The sequence below is a fragment of the Bombina bombina genome, chromosome 3 (genome assembly GCF_027579735.1).
Source record: "Bombina bombina isolate aBomBom1 chromosome 3, aBomBom1.pri, whole genome shotgun sequence".
NCBI classification, from domain to species: Eukaryota; Metazoa; Chordata; class Amphibia; order Anura; family Bombinatoridae; genus Bombina; species Bombina bombina.
Window position 1 is genome coordinate 37,196,590 of NC_069501.1, and position 27,216 is coordinate 37,223,805.

A 27,216-nucleotide genomic window follows, 5' to 3' on the forward strand; every position below is an offset into this window, starting at 1 on the left:
GTAGCAGGCTAAGTGCCTTGTTTAAACTTGGTATATGTGGCAATTCCCACTCTTCCAACAGTTATGCAATAAAGCAACTATTGCACACAGGCAATTGAAGATGCCAATATGGCCCACATATTCTGCAACATAAAGTCCGTAAACAGAATAGCATTGTGGCACAATTGGTTGCTCTCTATTGGAAAATGACACCCAAGCAGAGCGATTTTGCTGTGATAGTAGGAGAGATGTTAATGGTACCTGAATCAGTGTTTGCAGGATGAGTGAATTGGCCCAGGTTGTTACTATTAAATACTCCAAATTGTGTGGGAGAACAGGAGAATCCATCTGAAACATGAAATAGTAAATCAAATCAAGTATTCGACACCCAATAAGTGTCTGCCTTCCAACAGCATTGTCTAACAAAAATACAGCATATGCTTGAGGCAAACGTCAGCTAACAACGCAAAAGCTGCCAATTGGAACAAAAAGCACAGAACTACATTTTGGCAGAACCATTATGGAATTCAGACATGTTTTTAACACACACAAAAATAAATAAAATGAATAAATACTTTCTCTGGAAAGTGCAGCAAACAGAAGATTGTGCTTAGAATACAGTCGCATAGCAGGATATGTAGGCCGAACACTTGCCCAGACTCATTGCACCTAGATGGGGGGTTTCAATGCCGGGCCATGTAAGACAATCTGGTAAAATGGTTATTCTTAGCTAAAGCAAAAACACCAGAATCCGTTGCTTTTTCACAGGCAGATGCAAGAAAAAGGGCAAACCAGGAAGATGAAGAATTAACTGAACACAGCTGAATAGTAAATGCCCTCTGCATGTGGATGCCATGTATACAAAACCCTACGAATGTGCTATGACAATAGAATGTGGTAGAAAGCAACATTACAGCACACACAATAACATAGAAAGGGAGAACAAGAAATTAAATGAATTCATGAATTATATTTACATTTATAACACAGAGATTGAATAAAGACATTAAATTGTGTCATTTACTGAACATTTAATGAGTGTCCTATGTCCGTTTCTTGCTATTTTTAATGCAAATGATTGAATAAAAAAAATAAACAAAAAACAAAATAAAACAAAACATGAACTTTGCAGCGAAAACTGCAACTAGGGTTATTGCTCTATGCAGTGGAAAGGATTTATTATACTATATCTGCCACATACCCTCAAATAGACTTCACAGCTACAGATTCACTTGGGCTTAGCTACACTATCCTTCAAAAAAAATTTATGCTTACCTGATAAATTTCTTTCTTTCCTAAGATATGGAGAGTCCACAAAGTCATGTAATTACTAGTGGGAATATAACTCCTGGCCAGCAGGAGGAGGCAAAGAGCACCACAGCAAAGCTGTTAAATGTCACTACCCTGCCCATAATCCCCAGTCATTCAACCGAGGGGAAATGGAAAAAAGGAATAACACAAAGGTGTTAAGGTGCCTGAGGTTTAGTAAAAATAAATAAATAACCGTCTTAATTAAGGGTGGGATCATGGACTTTCCATATCCGGAAAGAAATTTATCAGGTAAGCATAAATTTTGCTTTCTTTCCTAAGATAGGGAGAGTCCACAACGTCATTCCAATTACTAGCAGGAACCAATACCCAAGCTAGAGGACACGGAATGAATAGGGAGGGAGGACAAGACAGGCATACCTAAACAGAAGGTACCACCGCTGGAAGAACCTTTTTACCAAGAGAGGCCTCAGCCGAGGCAAAAGAATCAAATTTGTAAAATTTAGAAAAAGTATGTAAGAAGGACCAAGTTGCAGCCTTGCAAAGCTGTTCCACAGAAGCTTCATTTTTGAAAGCCCAAGAAGAGGAGACAGCCCTAGTGGAATAAGCTGTAAATTCTCTCAGGAAGCTGCCGACCAGCAGTCTCATAAGCAAAACGAATTATACTTCTCAACCAGAGGGAAAGAGAAGTAGTGGTAGCCTTCTGACCCTTATGCTTTCCCGAGAAACAAACAGGGCAGAAGACTGGCGAAAATCCTTAGTTGCCTGTAGGTAGAATTTTAGAGCATGCACAACATCAAAGTTGTGCAACAGACTTTCCTTATGAGGAGGAGGATTGGGACAGAGAGAAGGAACAACAATTTCCAGAATATTTCTATCCAAAACCACTTTCAGAAGAAAACCCAATTTAGTACGAAGAACCGCCTTATCCGCATAAAAGATAAGGTAGGGCGAATGACACTGCAAGCAGAAGAGATAGAATTAAGAAACAAAACCTTCCAATATAACAACTTAATATCTATAGAATGCACTGGCTTAAACTGAGCCCGCTGCAAAACTTTAAGAACAATGTTAAGGCTCCAAGGAGAAGCAACAGGTTTAAACATAGGCCTGATTCTGGCCAGGACCTGACAAAAAGATTGAACATCTGGCACATTTGCCAGATGCTTATGTAAAATAATAGATAAAGCAGAAATCTGACCTTTCAAAGACCTTACTGACAACCCTTTCTCCAGACCTTTCTGGAGAAAAGACAAAATCCTAGAAATCCTGGCCCTACTCCAAGAGTAGCCTTTCGATTCACACCAATAAAGGTATTTACACCATACCTTATGGTAAATTTTACGAGTAACAGGCTTGCGAGCCTGTAGCATGGTCTCAATGGCAGACTCAGAAAACCCACCCTTTGCCAGAACTAAGCGTTCAATCTCAAAGCAGTCAGCTTCAGAGAAACGAGATTTGGATGGAGGAATGGACCCTGAGTTAGAAGGTCCTTCCTCAGAGGCAACCCCCAAGGTGGCAGAGATTATATCTTTACCAGATCCTGAGAGGCCATGCAGGAGCTATTAGAATTACCGACGCGCTCTCCTGTTTGATACGAGCAATGACTTGTGGAAGGAGCGCAAACGGAGGAAACAGGTATGCTAGACCGAAAACCCAAGGAACTGCCAGAGCATCTATCAGAGCGTCCTGCGGATCTCTTGACCTTGGAAGCTTGGCGTTCTGCCGAGACGCCATCAGATCCAACTCCGCCAACCCCCAATTGAGGGTTAACCTGGAGAACACCTCCGGATGGAGAGCCCACTCCCCGGGGTGAAATTTTGGTCTGCTCAGGAAATTCACTTCCTAATTGTCCACTCCTTGAATGTGGATGGCAGAGAGACAACAATTGTGAGCTTCCGCCCACTGAATAATGCGAGCCACATACTTCATGGCTAAGGAACTCTGAGTTCCTCCCTGGTGGTTGATGTAAGCCACTGAGGTGATATTGTCCGACTAGAACCTGATAAACCAGGCTAAGGACAATTGAGGTCAAGCCATCAGAGCATTGTAAATCGCTCTCAACTCCAAGATGTTTATTGGAAGAGCAGACTCCTCCAGAGTCCATAGTCTCTGAGCCTTTAACGAGTCCCAGACTGCTCCCCAGCCTAGCAGGCTGGCATCCATAGTCACTATCACCCAGGAAGGTCTCCGGAAGGATGTGCCCTGAGACAAATGCTCCTGAGCAAGCAACCATGGGAGAGAGTCTCTTGTCGACTGGTCTAGATCTATCCTCAGACATATACGAATGGTCTCTGTTCCATTGTCTGAGCATCCATAACTGCAGAGCTCTCAAATTGAATCGAGCAAAGGGAATGATGTCCATGGGAGCGACCATCAGACCAATTACCTTCATACACTGACGGCTCAACAGTAGACTGAATAGAGAGGCAAGAGGAAAGAATCCTGGATTTTCTGACCTCTGACAGAAAAATGTTCATAGATAGGGAAAATATTATGGTTCCTAAGAAAACCACCCTTGTAGCACTTTCCATCCGTGGGAACATAGAAAAGACAACAATATCTCTGTATGAGAGTTTGCTTGTTGAAAAGATAGCGCCTGAACCAATATGTCGTACAAATAGGGTATCACTGCAATTCCCCGAGACCTGATCACTGCCAAGAGAGCCCCCAGAACCTTTGAGAAAATTCTGGGAGCTGCGGCAGGCCAAACGGAAGAGCCACAAACTGAAAGTGTTTGTCTATAAAGTGGAATCTCAGGAACCTGTGATGATCCCTGTGGATGGGAACATGAAGATATGCATCCTTCAGGTCGATGGTTGACATGAACTGACCCTCTTGAACCAAAGGAAGAATGGATCGAATAGTTTCCATTTTGAAGGATGGTACTCTGAAAAACTTGTTGAGACACTATATCTAAAATGGGTCGAAAAGTTCCCTCTTTTTTGGGAACTACAAACAGATTTGAATAGAATCCTAGACCCTGTTCCCTTACTGGAACTAAAACAATCACACCCAGGGAGGAAAGGTCGTGAATGCAGTTCAAGAATGCCTCTATTTTTACCTAGTCTGCAGATAAACTTGAGAGGTGGAATCTGCTCCTGGGAGGGAAGTTTTGAACTCTATTTTGAAACCCTGAGATACTATGTTCACAGCCCAAGGATCTGGGACATCTCGTATCCACGCTTGACAAAACAGGGAAAGTCTGCCCCCCACTTGATCCGATCCCTGATCAGGGGCCGACCCTTCATGCTGACTTAGACTCAGCTGAGGGTTTCTTTAATTGCTTCCAATTATTCCAAGATTGATTGGGCTTCAAAGAAGATTTGGACAGTCCCAGCTTGGAAGAGGGAGACTTTTGACCTTTGAAGTTACGAAAGGAACAAAAATTATTTTGACGTCCTTTAGGTCTGTTCTTGTCTTGTGGTAGAAAAGACCCCTTTCCACCCGTAATATCAGAAATTATTTCTGTCAGACCAGGTCCAAACAAGGTCTTACTCTTGTAAGGAAGAGCCAGAAGCTTGGACTTGGAGGTAACATCAGCTGACCAAGATTTTAGCCACAAAGCCCTACGGGCTAAGACAGTGAAGCCAGACATCTTGGCTCCCAGTCTAATCTTTGTCACATGGTCTGGAACAGGAAAGACTTCCACAGAGGAAGGAATATCATAGTATTTATTAAGTTTACTAGACTTCTTAGGTTTGACAACGACTGAAGTATCGGAGTCGTCCAAAGTAGCCAATACCTCCTTTAACAGTACACAAAGGTGTTCAAGCTTAAATCTGAAGTTTACTTCTTCAGTATCAGATGAAGGAATTATACTGTCCGAATCTGAGATTTCACCCTCAGAGGCTACGACGTATCCTCCTCATCAGACTTATGAGGGAGGGCAACCTGCGTAGCAGTAGGTAGAACAGAAACCTTACTATCTGAATGTCTAATTTTCCTCTTGCGTTTCCTCAACATAGGAAAAGCAGATAATGCTACAGCTCCAAGGCAGAACATGCAGTGATCTGAGATGTCATCGCAGAAAATGCAGCATGTCTGCAGAAAGAATAGGACACATGTAGGAACTCTTAGCACTTTCACTTTACAGCACTGCTCCACATTAGACTGTTCACTTCAAACAGAGCTTAGCTTTTTCTGCACTGTGTTAGTTTTTCTTAACAGTGCGCCCAGAGCAAAGTGCTGTTTGAAGAGAACAGGACTTGGACCTACAAAGCTTTAACTTCGAATACACCTTTTTTTATTACTAGATTTCTACCTTGTGATATTAGATTAAAAGAAAAGTTAAAAAATGTTATTTGAGAGATTTTAAAAACTTAGCATTCCTATCCAGTTAATCAACGCATTGTACTTGAGCTGGTGCTTTAGTGTAATTGCCTAATTTAAAATTGAATTTTATTTGAAAATGACCTGCAGAAATTTTTTCTCAAAAAGAAAAAATCTCATCGCAGAAAGTGAAGAAAACTTCTGCCTCTGGGCCCCTGCAGATACTGCAAAAGATACCTGTGCAGCAAAATCTGCAGGCAAATAAACTCCTCCAGGAGGCTGAGAGGAACTGCAGGGTACTGTATGTGACGCCATTGAGGCTTGGGACGTCTGAGGAGAAAACTGTGGCATTGCCTGAACAGCATCATCCTGAGAGACATTAGGCACAGAGGGCAATACTTTATCTTTACACCCTATAATGTTCTAGCTATACATGTAGCACAATATTGCATAGACATAACAATTTGATTCCCTAGGCATAATAAGCATCTATCACAAGAAGCCGAACCTTGGTCCATGTTTCACAAAACAATTTTTTTTTCAGAAATAAAAGAAAATGTAAAATTTCGCCAACAGACTAGTGTCACTTTAAGACAAATCTTCGGTCCTCAGAACAATGTACGATATCAATTTAAATTTCTCCACACAGAAATAAATATTGCAGGACCTCTACATCTCAGCAACACTGAGGTGGCCTACCGTAACTCCACAATTGCTTGCAGAGCTCACAAATTACTCCTTATAAAAAGCCGCTATCGGCAATACACAGAAGCTGCAACGGCACTTTGTTTCGGATAAAAGTGCGCGTTCTAACTGCCAAGTCCAACTGAAGTGAAAGTAAAAGTCTGCCTGAGCTTCATAAAAAGTCACAAGCCGCTTTTTCTTTTTTCTTTTAAAAAGATAAATGTGCCCAATTTCTGTTCACTAAAAAGCCCAAATAAATACACTACCAAAGGTATAAAATAAAGAGTCTCTTTACATCACATTACTATTAACCTGCACACTACCCCCAGAAATCCTGTACATAAAGGATTTAATAATGTCCCATTTTTTCTATCTGCAGTATTAACTATTTGCTTAAGTGCAAGTCTCCCAACACCTAGGAGACAAAAAGCACTTAGCCGCAGTCTAGCTGTCCGGCAGGAAGACAGCTCACAAGGTTTTGAAAGGACACATACTTGTTAGAGACCTGTAAAAAAAAAAAAGAAAGAACAGAGTAACCAACTCTGGCTTTCTATAACTAGGGCAGCAATATGTTAGGAAACAAAGCAAGGACTCCCTCACAACTTACTAACTGCTTAAGCGCCACCAGTACTTTCCTGAAGAGAATAATGTGGACTCCGCTAAACCCAAGTCCCCAAAAAACTATTTATGTAAGAACTTTCCTGATAAATTCATTTATTTCATATTGGGCCAGAGTCCATGAGCTAGTGACATATGGGATATACAATCCTACCAGGAGAAGCAAAGTTTCCCAAACCTCAAAATGCCTATAACTACACCCCTCACCACACCCACAATTAAGTTTAATGAATAGCCAAGTAGTGGGGTGATAGAAAAAGGAGTAGAAAGCATCAAAAAATGGAACTGGAAATATAATTGTGCTTTATACAAAAAAACATAACCATAAAAAGGGTGGGGTCTCATGGGCTCTTGCCAATATGAAAGAAATTAATTTATCAAGTAAGTTCTTACATAAATTATGTTTCCTTTCATGTAATTGGCAAGAGTCCATGAGCTAGTTACGCATGGGATAGTAATACCCAAGATGTGGAACTCCACAGAAGAGTCACTAGAGAGGGAGGGATAAAATAAAAACAGCCATTTTCCGCTGAAAAAAATGAAATCCACATCCAAAAAAATAAGTTTCTCATAATTGAAAAGAAAAAACTTAAAACATAAGCAGAGGAATCGAACTGAAACAGCTGCCTGAAGAACGTTTCTACCAAAAACTGCTTCAGAAAAGGCAAATACATAAAAACGGTAGAATTTAGTAAATGTATGCAAAGAAGACCAAGTTGCTGCTTTGCAAATCTAATCAACGAAGTGGAAACTGATCTAGTAGAATGAGCTGTGATACTCTGAGGCGGGGCCTGACAACTCCAAATAAGCCTGATGAATCAAAAGCTTCAACCAAGATGCCAAAGAAATGTCAGAAGCTTTCTGACCTTTTCTAGAACCAGAAAAGACAACAAATAGACTAGAAGTCTTCCTGAAATCTTTAGTAGCTTCAACATAATAATTCAAAGCTCTTACAACATCCAGAGAATGTAAGGATCTCTCCAAAGAATTTTTAGGATTAGGGCAAAAAGAGGGAACAATTTCCCTATTAATGTTGTTTGAATTTACAACTTTAGGTAAAAATTTAAATGAAGTCCGCAAAACTGCCTTATCCTGATGGAAAATCAGAAAAGGAGACTCACAAGAAAGAGCAGATAATTCAGAAACTCTTCTAGCAGAAGAGATAGCTAAAAGGAACAACACTTTCCAAGAAAGTAGTTTGATATACAAAGAATGCAGAGACTCAAAAGGAGGATCCTGTAAAGCCTTCAAAACCAAATTAAACTGAAAACAAATTAATGGTTCTCTCTTCAACAGAGGCAAAACCTAAAGATCCCTGAAAATAGCACGGAGTTCTAAAATATTGATTGGTAACCTCGCCTCTTGAGGTTTCCAAATCCCTTGTGCTGTCAGAGAACCCCAGACAGCTCCCCCACCCTGAAAGACTTGCATCTGTTGTGATTACAGTCCAGGTTGGACGAACAAAGAGGCGCCTTGAATTATACAATGGTGATCTAACCACCAAGTCAGAGAGAGTCGAACATTGAGATTTAAGGATATTAATGGTGATATCTTTGTATAATCCCTGCACCATTGATTCAGCATACAAAGCTGGAGAGGTCAAAATGATCAATTTCCTTACATGGCAGTTTCAGGAATGGGAAAAAAATGCAAACAGACTAGCCCTCTGAGCATAGAAAAAAAAGCAAGAGGCATATAGGAAGTGCGATTTAAATAATTAGGCGCCAAGAATGACGCGTAACGCAAAATGAATTTTTTTGGCGCTAACAACATCTGGAAATGACGCAACTCGCGTCATGGCAGACGCAACTTTGTGCAAGGAAACCTGGCGTCAACTAAGATACCGGAAATGACGAATTTGCGTCACCGAACGTACCTTCGCGCCAAGAATGACGCAATAAATATCAGCATTTTGCGGCCTCGCGAGCCTAATTTTGCCAGCGAAAATGAATTAAAACAGTCAATTTTGAAGAAAAGACTATACCCCAGGTAAGAAAAAATAACCATAGCTGAGTGTGTCTTAAGTAATAAAAACATACTTACCGAAAGACACCCATCCACATATAGCAGATAGCCAAACCAGTACTAAAACAGTATCAGTAGAGGTAATGGAATATGAGAGTATATCGTCAATCTGAAAAGGGAGGTAGGAGATGAATCTCTAGGATCAATAACAGAGAACCTATGAAAAGATTTTACCGCAAGGAAAACAATAGAATCAATAGGTGATACTCCCTTCACATCCCTCTGACATTCACTGTACTCTGAGAGGAATCGGGCTTCAAAATGCTGAGAAGCGCATATCACAGAAGAAAATCTAGCACAAACTTACTTCAACACCTCCATAGGGAGGCAAAGTTTGTAAAACTGAATTGTGGGTGTGGTGAGGGGTGTATTTATAGGCATTTTGAGGTTTGGGAAACTTTGCCCCTCCTGGTAGGATTGTATATCCCATACATCACTAGCTCATGGACTCTTGCCAATTACATGAAAGAAAGGAATTCATTTCTTCAGACACCAAGCTTCACCTCCTCCATTGAGAGAGGCAAAGAGAATGACTGGGGATTATGGGTAGGGGGGGGTGACACTTAACAGCTTTGCTGTGGTGCTACTGGCTGACAAACCCTTCTCCAGACCTTCCTGGAGAAAAGACAAAATCATAGAAATCCTGACCCTACTCCCTACGCCCTTGGATTCACACCAATAAAGATATTTATGCCATATCTTATGGTAAATCTTTCTAGTATCAGGCTTGCGAGCCTTAATCATGGTCTCAATGACCGACTCAGAAAAACCATGCTTAGATAGAACTAAGCGTTCAATCTCCAGGCAGTCAGCTTCAGAGAAACAAGATTTGGATGAAGGCATGGACCCTGAAGTAGAAGGTCCTTCCTCAGAGGCAGTCTCCAAGGTGGGAGACACGACATCTCCACTAGGTCTGCATACCAGATCCTGCGAGGCCACGCAGGGGCTATTAGAATCACTGACGCTCTCTCATGTTTGATACAAGCAATGACTCGCGGCAGGAGAGCAAATGGAGGAAACAGGTATGCCAGCATGAAATCCCAAGGGACTGCCAGAGCATCTATCAGAGCAGCCTGTGGATACCTTGATTTTGAACCGTACCATGGTAGCTTGCAGTCTGCAGAGATGCCATCAGATCCAGTTCCGGCACCCCCCCATCTGAGGGTTAAGCTGGAGAACACCTCCAGATGGAGTTCCCACTCCCCGGGATGAAAAGTCTGTCTGCTCAGAAAATCCGCTTCCCAACTGTCCACTCCTGGAATGTGGATGGCAGATAGACAGCGATTGTGAGCTTTGACCCACTGAATAATCCGATCCACCTCTTTCATTGCTAAGGAACTCAGAGTTCCTCCCTGGTGGTTGATGTAAGCCACTGAGGTTATGTTGTCTGACTGGAATCTGATAAACCCGGCTAAGGACAACGGAGGCCAAACCATCAGAGCTTTGAAAATTGCTCTCAATTTCAAAATGTTTATGGGGAGAGCAGACTCCTCCCGAGTCCCTGCATCTTTAACGAGTGAGGAAAGAGGAGAGCTGAGTCTTCTGAGTCGATAAACAAGTTTTATTAGGAGCAGGCTTCAGGACACAAGGTAAGCTCCTATCTTACGCGTTTCGTGCATGGGCGCTTCAGTCCCAGACTGCTCCCCAGCCCAGCAGGCTGGCATCCATAGTCACAATCACCCAGAAAGGTCTCCAAAAGCATGTTCCCTGAGAAATCCACCACAGGAGAGAGTCTCATCGACTGATCTAGACCTATCTTCTAAGACAAATCCGCATGGTCCCCGTTCCACTGACTGAGCATGCATAACTGCAGAGCTCTCAAATGGAATCGAGCAAAGGGAATGATGTTCATGGAAGCAATCATCAGACCAATTACCTCCATACATTAAGCCACTGATGGCCGAACAGTAGACTGCAGAGAGAGGCAAGAGGAAAGAATGTTTGCCTTTCTAACCTCTATTATGGTCCCCAAGAAAACAACCCTTGTAGCTGGAACAAGGGAACTCTTTTCCAGATTCACTTTCCATCCGTGGGAATGTAGGACAACAAGATCTCTGTATGAGACTTTGCTTGTTGAAAAGATAGAACCAGAATGCCGTCCAGATAGGGCGCCACAGCAATTAACCAAGCCCTGACCACTGCCAAGAGAGCCCCCAGAACCTTTGAGAAAATTCTGGGAGTTGTGGCAAAGCCAAATGAAAGTTCTACAAACTGAAAGTGTTTGTCTAAAAAGGCAAATATCAGAAATTTGTGATGATCCCTGTGAATAGGAACTTGAAGGTACGCATCCTTCAGGTCTATGGTTGTCATAAACTGACCCTCTTGAACTAAAGGAAGAATGGAACGGAATGTTTCCATCTAAAGGACGGTACTCTGAGAAATTTGTTTAGACACTTCAGTCTAAAATAGGTCGAAAGTTCCCTCTTTTTTGGGAACCACGAACAGATTGAAATAGAAACCTAGTCCCTGTTCCTGGACTGGAACTGTAACTCCCAGGGAGAAGAGATCCTGCACACATTTCAAGAATGCCTCTCTTTTTATCTGGTCTGCAGAAAACCTTGAGAGGTGGAACCTGCCCCTGGGAGGAAAAGTTTTAAAATTCCAATTTGTAACCCTGAGATACTATGTCCACAGCCCAGGGATCTGGACATCTCGTACCCATGCTTTGCAAAAAAGAGAAAGCCTGCCCCCCACTTGATCCGCTCCCGGATCGGGGTCAACCCTACATGCTGATTTTAGAGTCAGCTGCAGGCTCTTTGATTGCTTTCCCTTGTCCCAAGACTGACTGGGGTTTCCAAGACGGCTTGGGTTCCCACCTTGGCGAGGAAGGGGAAGACTTACCTCTGAAGTTACGAAAGGAACGAAAATTACTTTGTCCTTTCAGTCTATTCTACTCTTGAGAAAGAAAAGACCCTTTACCACCCGTGATATCAGAAATATATTTCTGTCAGACTAGGTCCAAAGAAGGTCTTACCCTGTAAGGAATCGGCAAAAGCTTGGACTTAGATGAAACATATGCTGACCAAGATTTCAGCCACAAAGCTCTGCGCACTAATACAGCAAAACCAGAGATTTTGGCTCCAAATTTGATAACCTGCAATGAAGCATCAGTAATAAAGGAAATGACTAACTTAAGAGCCTTAATCCTATCTTGGTTCTCGTTCCAAAGGAGGAGTCTACCTGAAGAGATTCTGACAAAAGCGTCAAACCAATAAGCTGCCCCACTTGTCACAGTGGCAATATACACTGCAAGTTGCCATTGGAGACCTTGATGAACACACATTTTTTTCAATTAAGCCTCCAACTTCTTGTCCACTGGATCCTTAAAAGAGCTATCCTCAATAGGAATAGTAGTTCGGAGTAGCAATGTCTCCTTCCACTTTGGGCACCGTTTGCTACGACTCCTTAATGGAGTCAGCAACAGGAAATATCTTTTTAAAAGAAAGGAGACTGGGAAAAAGGAAACGCCTCCACAGAGGAAGGAAAATTAAAGTATTTATTGAGTTTACTAGATTTCCTAGGGTTGACAGCGACAGGGGTATTGGAGTCGTCAAGGGTAGCCAAAACCTCCTTTAACAGGACACTGAGGTGTTCAAGCTTAAATCTGAAGGATACCACTTCAGCATCAGATGAAGGAATTAAACTGTCCAAATCTGAGAACTCACCCTCAGAAGCTACTGACGTATCCTCTTCCTCAGACTCATGAGGAAGTGCAACCTGAGTAGCAGATAATGGGAACAGAAACCTTACTTTCTGACTCTCTAAATTTTCTCTTGCGTTTTCCCTTTAAATATTGAAAAGCAGATAACGTCTGCTGATCACCCGCAGAAGATCCCTGTGCAAACAAAATCTGCAGGAAAATACACTCCGCCAGAATTGAGAGTGAACTGCTGGGCACTGTATGCGACGCCAAAGAGGCTTGGGACGTTTGAGGATGAAAGCTGCAACATAGCCCGGAGCATCATCCTGAGAGACATTAGGCTCATTAAATAGTCTGTCTTTAAACTTTAGAGTCTTTTTAACACGAGGAACAAAACTGCATGGGGGCAGACAATTGGGACTCTAAACATAATAGACAAGAGTTTAAATGAGCAGCCTCCTGCTCCAATTCGAGCAATTGACATTGCAGAAATTTAAATTTTTTTTAACTTTAAACTTTTGTTTTTTAGAGTACTGTGCCTTTAAAACCACAGAGCGATATAACACTCCAGAAACCACTAGCCCCCAAGGACACCTCTACACCTCAACAGGCTGAGGCACTCCTACCTGCCCTCCGGATAGCACAAAGTAAAGCCTTTCACTTTATGGAGCTCCAAAAGCTCTGTGTCGATATCACACCGGCAGAGAGAGAGGAATCTTCCTTAAACTAATACTGCACCACAAAAATGCGCGCATCCGGCATCCAGCCGCTCTTCACAGAAAATCAAACCACTCCGGCTGAAAACAGTTTTCAGCCTGAGGAGCCGACCCAGCTCAAACCGTATTTATCCCAGGTCTCCCAGTTATTGCACCAATGCACACCTGATATCTCAATAAAAAACCGATAACGTTAACCCCTTCCTCTAAGGGGCTAAACACTGTCTGTCTGTCACATAAAAAACAAGGTTTTAACCCTGTAATTAAAGTGCCTGCACACTACATTTTAAAATCCTTACCAAGGATAATGCCAAGTCCCATAAACTGCAGCTTTCAGTGCCAGCCTTCCTAGCACTTACCTGCATTCTAGCCGTCTGGCAGGAGGACAGCTCACACAGTGTGGAAAGGAAGTCAACTCCCTACAGAGGCCTGTGGAAAAAAAAGATCAGAGCAAACCTACTCTGGCTTTCTATACCAGGGCAGCAAATATGTTTAGGAACTTTTTAAGGTGGGACTTAATGTGTTTTCCTAACTGCTTTAAAGCCACCACTACCATACTGAAGAGATTAACGTGGACTATCGGTTAGACCCAATCCTTGAAACAAAGAAAGATCATAGTAAACCTACTATGACTTTCTAAAAACAATAAAATCTTGCTTGTAGCGAAGAATCTTCAGACACCAAAAAACTTCACCTCCTCCATGACAGAGGCAAAGAGAATGACTGGGGTTTGTGGGTAGGGAGTGATACTTAACAGCTTGGCTGTGGTGTCTTTGCCTCCTCCTGCTGGCCAGGAGTGATATTCCCAAGAGTAATTGAGGACGCCGTGGACTCACCAAATCTTGGTAGCTGAAAAGATCATGGTTCCCAAGTGCGATTTTACTTATGATTCAACCTCTTTGGGGAGAGTTAACATAATGATTGATCACAATCCTTTAGAAAAGCTTATCCAATGATATATCCTCAAAGAAGATTTAACTGATTAAATAGATAAACTTTTCTTAAGGATCGTGATCAATTCCATAGTTGCATAACAAAACATGCTCTAACAAATTACAGCATGTCATTATTGCTTAAAACGGATATGATACACACAACTTTTTCTTTCATGATTACATAGAACATACAATTTTAAACAACTTTCTAATTTACTTCTGTTATTAATTTTTCATCACTCTCTTGGTATCTCTTGTTGAAAAGCAGGGACATATGCTTAGAACCGTCCCATTTCTGAAGCACTATATGGCAGTAGTTTTGCAAGAATGTTTTCCATTTGCAGAGAGCTACTAGACGGCAGCACTATTTCCTGCCATGTAGCGCTCCAGATACCTATCTAGGTATCTCTTCAACACTGAATATCATGGGAACAAAGCAAATTTGAGAATAGGAAGTAAATTGGATTTTTTTTTAAATTATATTTCTATCTAAATCACAAAATAAAGCTTTGGGTTTCATATAACTTTATGAAATGTTCCTTTAAATACAGATAAGTAACAAAAGCCGATATCCTGTCGTTAAATAACTGAGGCACTGGGCACATACTTACGGTTTTCACGTAGATTAAGACACTTACCTAAAATATCTGGACCATGTGTTATATTTTTCAAAATACAGAGGTTAGATGCCACTGATGACCAATCACAGCCTACGGAATAAAGCTGCTTTGTTTTATATATCACAGTGTAGGCAAAACTAAATAAATTCTACCCCCCATAGCTCTCATCCAGATGGGGAGGATGGAGATACCCTTGAGTGGGTAAAGTTAAAGAGTGCAGGGAATTCACGGCCATTGGGGAGTTTGGGGGTTGGGGTCCCGCAGTTTCGTCAAAGAAGGAGTGAGCACAGGCATCCAGGAGGAGTGAGGGCGGGCGGTGGGCGTGTATTCCACCAGCCGACTGCACAAAGCGATGGCTTCCGGAGGGGTTCTCGCTCTAAACACCTGCAAAAAGACATAACCCTTAAAGACAAAACAAAAAAAAATAGATCTGACTGAGTGTTAAGATCTTTCAACCCTCATGAAAAATGGGATGAGTTAGAATCTTACACTCTGGTAACATCTGTACTCCCAACATACCCACACTCACACATTCTGTAAACTAGAACATTACACTCTGTTAACACCAACAACATACCCACACTCACATTCTGTAAACTAGAACATTACACTCTAGGTAACACTCACAATCACACATTCTGTAAACTGTAAACAATACACTCTGGTAACACTCGCAACATACCCACACTCACATTCTGTAAACTAAAACATTACACTCTGGTAACATCTATACTCACCACATACCCACACAATCTGTAAACTAGAACATTAAACTCTGGTAACACTCACACACATACCCACACTAGAACATTACACTCTGGTATAATCTATACACAACCACATACCCACACATTCTGTAAACTAGAACATTACGCTCTGGCAACAACAGAATTTATGTAAGAACTTACCTGAAAAATTCATTTCTTTCATATTGGCAAGAGTCCATGAGCTAGTGACATATGGGATATACAATCCTACCAGTAGGGGGAAAGTTGCCAAACCTCAAAATGCCTATAAATACACCCCTCACCACACCCCACAATCAGTTTAAACGAATAGCCAAGCAGTGGGGTGATAAAGAAAGGAGTATAAAGCATCAACAAAGGAAATTTGGAAATAATTGTGCTTTATACAAAAAAATCATAACCACCATAAAAAGGGTGGGCCTCATGGACTCTTGCCAATATTGAAAAAAATGAATTTATCAGGTAAGTTCTTACATAAATTATGTTTTCTTTCATGTAATTGGCAAGAGTCCATGAGCTAGTGACATATGGGATATCAATACCCAAGATGTGGAGTCTTAAACTCAAGAGTCACTAGAGAGGGAGGGAATAAAAACAAAAACAGCCATAGAGGCGGGAAGATGTAAGCAGGTTGATAACACCAAGGAAGTGTCAGCGCATCCACTGCTTACGCCTGAACATCCCTGGACCTGGACAGGTATCTGGGAAGTTTCTTGTTTAGATGAGAGGCCATGAGATCTATCTCTGGAAGGCCCCACATCTGAACAATCTGAGAAAACACATCTGGATGGAGAGACCACTCCCCTGGATGTAAAGTCTGGCGGCTGAGATAATCCGACTCCCAATTGTCTATGCCTGGGATATGCACCGCAGAGATTAGACAGGAGCTGGATTCCGCCCAGGCAAGTATCCGAGATACTTCTTTCATAGCTTGGGGACTGAGTCCCACCCTGATGATTGACATAAGCCACAGATGTGATATTGTCTGTCTGAAAACAAATGAACGGTTCTCTCTTTAGCAGAGGCCAGAACTGAAGAGCCCTGAGAATTGCACGGAGTCCTAAAATATTTATTGGTAATCTCACCTCTTGAGATTTCCAAACCCCTTGTGCTGTCAGAGATTCCCAAACAGCTACCTAACCTGAAAGACTCGCATCTGTTGTGATCACAGTCCAGGTTGGGCGAACAAAAGAAGCCCCTTGAACCAAACGATGGTGATCTATCCACCATGTCAGAGAGTGTCGTACATTGGGATTCAAGGATATTAATTGTGATATCTTTGTATAATCCCCTGCACCATTGATTCAGCATACAAAGCTGTAGAGGTCTCATGTGAAAACGAGCAAAGGGGATCGCGTCCGATGCTGCAGTCATGAGACCTAAAACTTCCATGCACATAGCCACTGAAGGGAATGACAGACTGAAGGAGCCGGCATGCTGCGACCAATTTTAAACGTCTCTTGTCTGTTAGAGACAGAGTCATGGACACTGAATCTATCTGGAAGCCTAAAAAAGGTGACTCTTGTCTGAGGAATCAAGAAACTTTTTGGTAAATTGATCCTCCAACCATGTTTCCGAAGAAACAACACTAGTTGATTCGTGTGACATTCTGCAGTATGTAAAGACTGAGCTAGTACCAAGATATCGTCCAAATAAGGAAACACTGCAATACCCTGTTCTCTGATTACAGATAGTAGGGCACCCAGAACCTTTGAAAATATTCTTGGAGCTATTGCTAGGCCAAATGGAAGAGCAACAAATTGGTAATGCTTGTCTAGAAAAGAGAATCTCAGAAACTGAAAGTGTTCTGGATGAATCGGAATATGAAGGTATGCATCCTGCAAGTCTATCATATAATGTTCTCGCTGAACAAAAGGCAGAATAGTGCATATAGTCACCATCTTGAAAGTTGGTACTCTTACATAACGATTCAAAATTTTAAGATCCAGAACTGGTCTGAATAAATTTTCTTTCTTTGGTACAATGAATAGGTTTGAATAAAACCCCAAACCTTGTTCCTGAGGAGGAACTGGCATGATTACCCCTGAAGACTCAAGATCTGAAACACACTTCAGAAAAGCCTGAGCTTTTACTTGATTTACAGGGATGCGTGAGAGAAATAATCTTCTCACAGGAGGTCTTACTTTGAATCCTATTCGATACCCTTGAGAGACAATGCTCTGAATCCAATGATTTTGGACAGATGAGCTGGAATGAGGGCCGCACCTTTATGCAGACTTAGGGGCTGACTTTGGTTTCCTAAAAGGCTTGGATTTATTCCAATTTGAGGAAGGCTTCCAATTGGAGGCAGATTCCTTGGGGGAAGGATTGAATCTTTTTGTTCCTTATTCTGACGAAAGGAACAAAAACAGTTAGAAGCCTTAGATTTACCCTTAGGTTTTTTATCCTGAGGCAGAAAAACTCCCTTTCCCCCAGTAACAGTTGAAATAATAGCATCCAACTGGGACCCAAATAAATTATTACCTTGGAAAGAAAGAGATAGTAATCTAGAATTAGATGTCATATCAGCATTCCAGGATTTAAGCCACAAAGCTCTTCTAGCTAAAATAGCTAAAGACATGGATCTAACATCAATTTGATAATATCAAAAATAGCATCATAAATAAAATGATTAGCATATTGTAGAAGCGAAAAATGCTAGATAAGTCAGAATCCAATTCCTGTTGCGCTAAATTCTCCAACCAGAAAGTTGATGCAGCCGCAACATCAGCCAAGAAATTGCAGGTCTAAGAAGATGACCTGAATATAAATAGGCCTTCCTTAGATAAGATTCAAGCTTCTTATCTAAAGGATCCTTAAAGGAAGTACTATCTTCCATAGGAATAGTGGTACGTTTAGAAAGAGTAGAAATAGCCCCATCAACTTTGGGGATTTTTTCCCAAAACTCTATAGATTTTGCTGGTAAAGGATACAATTTTTTAAACCTTGAAGAAGGAATAAAAGAAGTACCTGGCTTATTCCATTCCTTTAGAAATCATATCAGAAATAGCCTCAGGAATAGGAAAAAAAAACCCTGGAAAAACCACAGGTGGTTTAAAACAGCATTTAAACGTTTATTAGACTGAACGACAAGAGGACTGGTTACCTCAATATCCAAAGTAATTAACACTTCTTTTAATAAAGAACGCAAATACTCAATTTTAAATAAATAAGTAAATTTGTTAGTGTCAATGTCTGAGGAAGGAACTTCTGAATCAGAGAGATCCTCATCAGAAGAGGATAAATTATGTTGTTGGTCATTTGAAATTTTATCAACTAAATGAGAAGTTTTAAAAGACCTTTACGTTTATTTAAAGGTGGAAATGCAGACAAAGCCTTCAGAATAGAATCAGAAACAAATTCTTTAAAATTTACAGGTATATCATGCACATTAGAAGTTGAAGGAACTGCAACTGGCAATGTACTATTACTAATGGATACACTATCTGCATGTAAAAGTTTATCATGATAACTATTACAAATGACATTCGGCGAGATAATTTCTACAAGTTTACAACAAATGCACTTAGCTTTGGTTGAACCGATGTCAGGCAGCAATGTTCCAGTAGAAGCTTCTGAGGCAGGATCATGTTGAGACATCTTGCAAAATGTAAGATAAAAAACAACATATAAAGCAAAATTATCTATTTCCTTATATGACAGTTTCAGGAATGGGAAAAAATGCAAATAGCATAGCCCTCTGATAGAAAAAAGCAAGAGGCAAACATCAATGGGGTATTGAAATAATAAAAAAGTTTGGCGCCAAGTATAACGCACAACGTAACTAAACTTTTTTGGCGACGTACTTGCGTCAGACGTACTTTTCCGCGCCAACAATGACGCAATAAAGTTTAGCATTTGTCGCACCCGCGGGCCTAATACTGCCCACAATTTGTAAGAAGTAGTCAATTGAAAAAGACTAAACCCCAGGTAAGAAAGAAATTTCATATTTAAAAGATGTTTATATTCCCCAAATATGAAACTGACAGTCTGCAGAAGGAAATACATGAACCTGACTCATGGCAAATATAAGTACAATACATATATTTAGAACTTTATATAAATGCATAAAGTGCCAAACCATAGCTGAGGTGTCTTAAGAAATAAAAAACATACTTACCAAAAGACACCCATCCAAATATAGCAGATAGCCAAACCAGTACTAAAACAGTTATTAGTAGAGGTAATGGTAAATTGAGAGTATATCGTCGATCTGAAAAGGGAGGTAGGAGATGAATCTCTACGACCGATAACAGAGAACCTATGAAAAAGACCCCCGTTAGGGAAATCATTGTATTCAATAAGTGATACTCCCTTAACGTCCCTCTGACATTCGCTGTACTCTGAGAGGAATCGGGCTTCAACAATGCTGAGAAGCGCATATAAACGTAGAAATTTTAGCACAAACTTACTTCACCACCTCCATAGGAGGCAAAGTTTGTAAAAACTGAATTGTGGGTGTGGTGAGGGGTGTATTTATAGGCATTTTGAGGTTTGGGAAACTTTGCCCCTCCTGGTAGGATTGTATATCCCATAGGTCACTAGCTCATGGACTCTTGCCAATTACATGAAAGAAATCTATACTCGCAACATACCCACACTCACACATTCTGTAAACTAGAACATTACACTCTGGTAACATCTATACTCACAACATACCCACACTCACACGTTATGTAAACTAAAACATTACACTATGGGTAACACTCACATTCTGTAAACTAAAACATTACACTCTGGTAACATCTATACTCACAACATACCCACACTCGCACATTCTGTAAACTGTAACATTATACTCTGGTAACATCTATACTCACAACATACCCACACATTCTGTAAACTAAAACATTACACTATGGTAACATCTATACTCACAACATACCCACACAATCTGTAAACTAGAACATTACACTCTGGTAACATCTGTACTCAACACATCCACACATTCTGTAAACTAGAACATTACACTAGAGTAAAATCTATACTCACAACATACCCACACATTCTGTAAACTAAAACATTACACTCTGGGTAACACTCACACATTCTGTAAACTAGAACATTACACTATGGTAACATCTATACTCAACATACCCACACATTCTGTAAACTAGAACATTGCACTATGGTAACATCTATACTCACAACATACCCACACAATCTGTAAACTAGAACATTACACTCTGGTAACATCTATACTCAACACACTCACACATTCTGTAAAGTAAAACATTACACTTTGGGTAACACTCACAGCATACCCACACTCACACATTCTGTAAACTGTAACATTACACTCTGGTAACATCTATACTCACAACATACCCACACTTCTGATGGAATGATTGTTTGATAAAATGAACCATTTTAAAGGCAATACTCAAAATACTTAGACTACCCCCCCCCCTCCATAATGCTGCTAAGAATTCAACTAGAAAACAGTTTGTTTTTTCCTTTTGTTATTTCTAAACTTGGTCTTTACTACTATAAATGTACCCTGGGTCTCAAACCATGAAAACATGAAAGAGCAGCATAAAAACAAAGTGATTTTTTTTCTTTGGCATGGAAAGTGCACAACTAATACAGCTATTAGTTATGTACTTCCTACAAAGTATCCATAAGCCAAATAGCAATAGAAGATGGATCACACAACACTGGCAATATTATTCATGATGAAAAAAATGCAAGTCTTTGTAAAAATGACAGATAACTAAGTATCCAACCTCATTTTACCACTTGATGGAGAGCGAGATGTTGAGGACTTCCCCATTTACCTACTAGTTTTGAATTTTGATTTCACATAGACATACTTGGGAATAGCTATCATGAAGAACACTAGTCCGCTATATAGCCTTAACTACATTCCTTTATTTTCCAGTTGGATAAAAGAAATAAGAAAATTCAATACATGTAATATTAACTTTTATGGAAGGATAGTAGTAAGTAAAATGTCAGTATACTTCGGTATCTGTTTAGGACTGTACCTATTCCAGTGAAACTAGCCAATATTCAGAAACTACAATCAGATTTTAGGTTTCATTTGGGGACAAAGTGAATTGAGAATAAATAACTATGCTCACACTTAGGAGGTGGATTGGGGGTCCCCAATTTCCAATCTTATTACTACTATGTTAGGATGGCACATGTGTTATGGCATAATAGAGATGATGATATTGAATGGGTAAAAATGATCTCCTCTGGTAATCGAGGAAACATAGGCCCTCCATTTGGCAATTTCACACAGTTGTTTACTAAGCTCTTTTAGGAAGGAATTTGAGGGTTACCTCTTTGGTCATCATTACATCTTCGGTTGGCAAGGAAGTCTCTGATATATGGGATGACAAGGGACTCTGAATAATTGCCCCTAGTAATATTGGCTATTCTGTACTTACCTATGAATAATACCACAAGCTACCTCTAATTCTCTCCCCCCCCCCCAAAAAAAAAGAAAAAAATGGATCCATTACCTACAACTGACTTCTAGAATCAGAGAAATTAGAAAACTAGAGGAAAACTCAGACATTTTTAATTTTGCAATAGATTGGGCTATACATTTTAGTAAGGCAGGAGTATTCTCATGTAGTGCAAACCTCAAGGAAAATTACCCTAAAGAGGCATATAGATGGCACCTTAGGCTGAATAGTTTACACTTAATCAAGGGAGTATCACAGCCTGTATGCTTCAGAGATTGTGGGGAACAAGGCACCTATTTCCATATTTGGTGGACATTCAAGAGCAGACTTTGAATCTCATTTGCAACATAACACAACAAAAACAAAATTTATGCTTACCTGATAAATTTCTCTCTCTTGTGGTGCATCCAGTCCACGGGTTCATCCATTACTTGTGGGATATTCTCCTTCCCAACAGGAAGTTGCAAGAGGACACCCACAGCAGAGCTGTCTATTTAGCTCCTCCCCTAACTGCCACCCCCAGTCATTCGACCGAAGACAAGCAAGAAAAAAGGAGAAACTATAGGGTGCAGTGGTGACTGTAGTTTAAAAATAAAAAAAAACCACCTGCCTTAAAGTGACAGGGCGGGCCGTGGACTGGATACACCACAAGAGAAAGAAATTTATCAGGTAAGCATAAATTTTGTTTTCTCTTATAAGGTGTATCCAGTCCACGGGTTCATCCATTACTTGTGGGATACCAATACCAAAGCTTTAGGACACGGATGAAGGGAGGGACAAGGCAGGAACTTAAACGGAAGGCACCACTGCCTGCAAGACCTTTCTCCCAAAAATAGCCTCCGAGGAAGCAAAAGTATCAAATTCGTAGAATTTAGAAAAAGTATGAAGCGAAGACCAAGTCGCCGCCTTACAAATCTGTTCAACAGAGGCCTCATTTTTAAAAGCCCATGTGGAAGCTACCGCTCTAGTGGAATGAGCTGTAATTCTTTCAGGAGGCTGCTGGCCAGCAGTCTCATAAGCTAAACGGATTATGCTTCTCAGCCAAAAAGAAAGAGAAGATGCCGAAGCCTTTTGGCCTCTCCTCTGTCCAGAGTAGACAACAAACAATGCAGATGTTTGACGAAAATCCTTAGTAGCTTGTAAATAAAACTTTAAAGCACGAACCACGTCAAGATTGTGTAATAGACGTTCCTTCTTTGAAGAAGGATTAGGACACAGTGACGGAACAACAATCTCCTGATTGATATTCTTATTAGATACCACCTTAGGAAGAAACCCAGGTTTGGTACGCAAAACTACCTTATCTTCATGGAAGATCAGATAAGGGGAATCACACTGTAAGGCAGATAACTCTGAAACTCTTTGAGCCGAAGAGCTAGCTACCAAAAACAGAACTTTCCAAGATAAAAGCTTGATATCTATGGAATGCAGAGGTTCAAACGGAACCCCTTGAAGAACTTTAAGAACTAAATTTAAACTCCATGGCGGAGCAACAGTTTTAAACACAGGCTTGATTCTAACTAAAGCCTGACAAAACGCCTGAACGTCTGGAACATCTGCCAGACGCTTGTGCAGAAGAATAGACTGAGCAGAAATCTGTCCCTTTAAGGAACTAGCTGACAATCCCTTCTCCAATCCTTCTTGGAGAAAGGATAATATCCTAGGAATCCTGACTTTACTCCATGAGTAACCCTTGGATTCACACCAATGAAGATATTTACACCATATCTTATGATAGATTTTCCTGGTGACAGGCTTTCGAGCATGAAATAAGGTATCAATGACCGTCTCGGAGAAACCACGTTTTGATAAAATCAAGCGTTCAATCTCCAAGCAGTCAGTCGCAGAGAAATTAGATTTGGATGTTTGAATGGACCTTGGAGCAGAAGGTCCTGCCTCAGCGGCAGAGTCCATGGTGGAAAGGATAACATGTCCACCAGATCTGCATACCAAGTCCTGCGTGGCCACGCAGGTGCTATCAAAATCACTGAAGCTCTCTCCTGCTTGATCTTGGCAATCAGACGAGGGAGGAGAGGAATGGTGGGAACACATAAGCCAGGCTGAAGGACCAGGGCACTGCTAGAGCATCTATCAGCGCTGCCTGGGGATCCCTTGACCTGGACCCGTAACAAGGAAGCTTGGCGTTCTGACGAGACGCCATCAGATCCAGTTCTGGTTTGCCCCATAGTTGAATCAGCTGGGCAAATACCTCCGGATGGAGCTCCCACTCCCCCCGGATGAAAAGTCTGCCGACTTAGAAAATCTGCCTCCCAGTTCTCTACTCCTGGGATATGGATAGCTGAGAGATGGCAAGAGTGAACCTCTGCCCATAGAAATATCTTTGAAACCTCCAACATTGCCAAGAGGCTTCTTATTCCCCTCTGATGGTTGATATAGGCTACAGTAGTGATATTGTCCGACTGAAATCTGATGAACCTGACCGCAGCTAGTTGAGGCCAAGCCTGAAGAGCATTGAATATCGCTCTCAGTTCCAGAAAGTTTATCGGAAGGAGGGCTTCCTCCTGAGTCCACGAACCCTGAGCCTTGAGGGAGTTCCAGACTGCGCCCCAGCCCAGAAGGCTGGCATCTGTCGTCACTATAGTCCACTCTGGCCTGCGGAAACTCATTCTCCTGGACAGATGGACCCGAGATAACCACCAGAGAAGAGAATCCCTGGTCTCTTGATCCAGATCTAGCAGAGGGGACAAATCTGTGTAGTCCCCATTCCACTGACTGAGCATGCAAAGTTGCAGTGGTCTGAGATGTAGGCGGGCAAACAGAACTATGTCCATTGCCGCTACCATTAGGCCGATTACTTCCATACACTGAGCCACTGACGGCCGAGAAGTGGAATGAAGAGCAAGGCAGGAAGTTAGAAGCTTTGATAACCTGACCTCTGTCAGAAAAATTTTCATTTCTACTGAATCTATCAGTGTTCCTAGGAAGGAAAAAAGAAAGAACAATGTCCGTATGGGACTTGGCGATTTGAAAAGTCAACGCCTGTATCAGAATGTCATCTAGGTAAGGAGCCACCGCTATGCCCCGTGGGCTTAGAACCGCCAGTAGGGACCCTAGAACCTTCGTAAAGATTCTTGGTGCCGTGGCTAACCCGAAGGGAAGAGCCACAAACTGGTAATGCCTGTCTAAGAAGGTAAACCTGAGGAACTGATGATGATCTCTGTGAATCGGAATGTGGAGATAACCATCCTTTAAGTCCACGGTAGTCATATATTGACCCTCCTGGATCATAGGGAGGAGGGTTCGGATAGTCTCCATATTGAAGGATGGGACCCTGAGAAATTTGTTTAGGATCTAGAGATCCAAGATTGGTCTGAAAGTTCCCTCTTTTTTGGGAACTATAACCAGATTTGAATAGAAGCCCCTGTTCCTCCCTTGGAACTGGGTGGATCACTCCCATAACCAGTAGGTCTTGAACACAACGTAAGAATGCCTCTCTCTTTATCTGGTTTACAGATAATTGTGAGAGATGAAATCTCCCCTTTGGAGATGAAGCTTTGAAGTCCAGAAGATATCCCTGGGAAACAATCTCTAATGCCCAGGGATCCTGGACGTCTCTTGCCCAAGCCTGGGCGAAGAGAGAAAGTCTGCCCCCTACTAGATCTGGTCCCGGATCAGGGGCTACTCCTTCATGCTGTCTTAGAGGCGGCAGCAGGTTTTTTGGCCTGCTTCCCCTTGTTCCAAGCCTGGTTCGGTCTCCAGACTGGTTTGGACTGGGCAAAATTTCCCTCTTGTTTTGCATTAGAGGAAGCTGAAGCTGCGCAACTCTTGAAATGAACGAAAATTATTCTGTTTGGTCCTTAATTTATTGGACCTATCCTGAGGAAGGGCGTGACCTTTTCCTCCAGTAATATCAGAAATGATCTCCTTCAGGCCCGGCCCGAATAGGGTCTGTCCTTTGAAGGGGATGTTAAGAAGCTTAGACTTTGAAGTAACGTCTGCTGACCAGGACTTAAGCCATAGCGCCCTGCGCGCCAGAATAGCAAAACCTGAATTCTTAGCCGTTAGTTTGGTTAGATGAAAAACGGCGTCAGAAATAAAGGAATTAGCTAACTTGAGAGCCTTAATCCTGTCTAAAATATCATCTAACGGGGTCTCCACCTGTAGAGCCTCCTCAAGAGACTCGAACCAAAAAGCCGCTGCAGCAGTAACTGGGGCAATGCATGCAAGAGGATGGAGAATAAAACCTTGATGGATAAAAATTTTCTTAAGGAGACCCTCCAATTTTTTTATCCATAGGATCTAAGAAAGCACAACTGTCCTCGACGGGGATAATTGTACGCTTAGCTAGGGTAGAAACAGCACCCTCCACCTTAGGGACTGTCTGCCACGAGTCCCATATAGCGACATCTATGGGAAACATCTTTTTAAAAGCAGGAGGGAGAGAGAACGGAACACCTGGTCTATCCCATTCCTTAGTAATAATTTCCGAGAACCTCTTAGGGACCGGAAAGACATCAGTGTAAACAGGCACTGCAAAGTATTTGTCCATTTTACACAATTTCTCTGGAACTACAATGGGGTCACAGTCATCCAGAGTCGCTAAAACCTCCCTGAGCAATAAGCGGAGGTGTTCAAGCTTAAATTTAAAGGCTGTCATTTCAGAATCGGACTGAAGTAACGTCTTCCCTGAATCTGAAATCTCCCCCTCAGATAGCAACTCCCTTGCTGCGGCTTCGGAGCATTGTGAGGGTATATCGGACATAGCTACTAAAGCGTCAGAAAGCTCTGTAATTGTTCTAGCCCCAGAGCTGTCTCACTTCCTTGTAACCCTGGCAGTTTGGACAATACCTCTGTGAGGGTATTAGTCATAACTGCCGCCATGTCTTGTAAGGTAAGCGCATTGGACGCGCTAGATGTACTTGGCGTCACTTGAGCGGGAGTTATAGGTTCTGACACGTGGGGAGAGGTAGATGGCGGCATAACCTCCCTTTTGTCAGTCTGAGAAACCTCTGGTGATAAATCTTTAAATGCCATAATATGGTCTTTATAATTTATAGAAATTTCAGTACATTTGGTACACATTCTAAGAGGGGGTTCCACAATGGCTTCTAAACATATTGAACAAGGAGTTTCCTCTATGTCAGACATGTTTAACAGACTAGTAATGAGACCAAAATAATGGAAAACAGCACACCAATTTTCCTCTTTCAGTGGGGCACGGAGTAACAGACTTGCCAAGTCTCACCAAAGTCCATAAATTTCAAAAAACTCCAGCCACCAATTTCTTTAAAAGACCTTTATTCTTTTGTCATGGGTCCCATAGATAGACAACGTT

General features: G+C 41.5%; 1 protein-coding gene across 1 annotated transcript in view; it reads right to left on the minus strand.

Annotated features, from left to right (window-relative positions):
- The window catches only part of GSK3B (glycogen synthase kinase 3 beta), a 541,759-nt gene that overhangs the window by 43,473 nt on the left and 471,070 nt on the right, over positions 1–27,216 (minus strand). Inside the window, 2 exon segments of the mRNA XM_053705134.1 lie at positions 14,950–15,056; positions 15,059–15,142. Of these exon segments, the coding sequence (XP_053561109.1) occupies positions 14,950–15,056; positions 15,059–15,142 (191 nt within the window).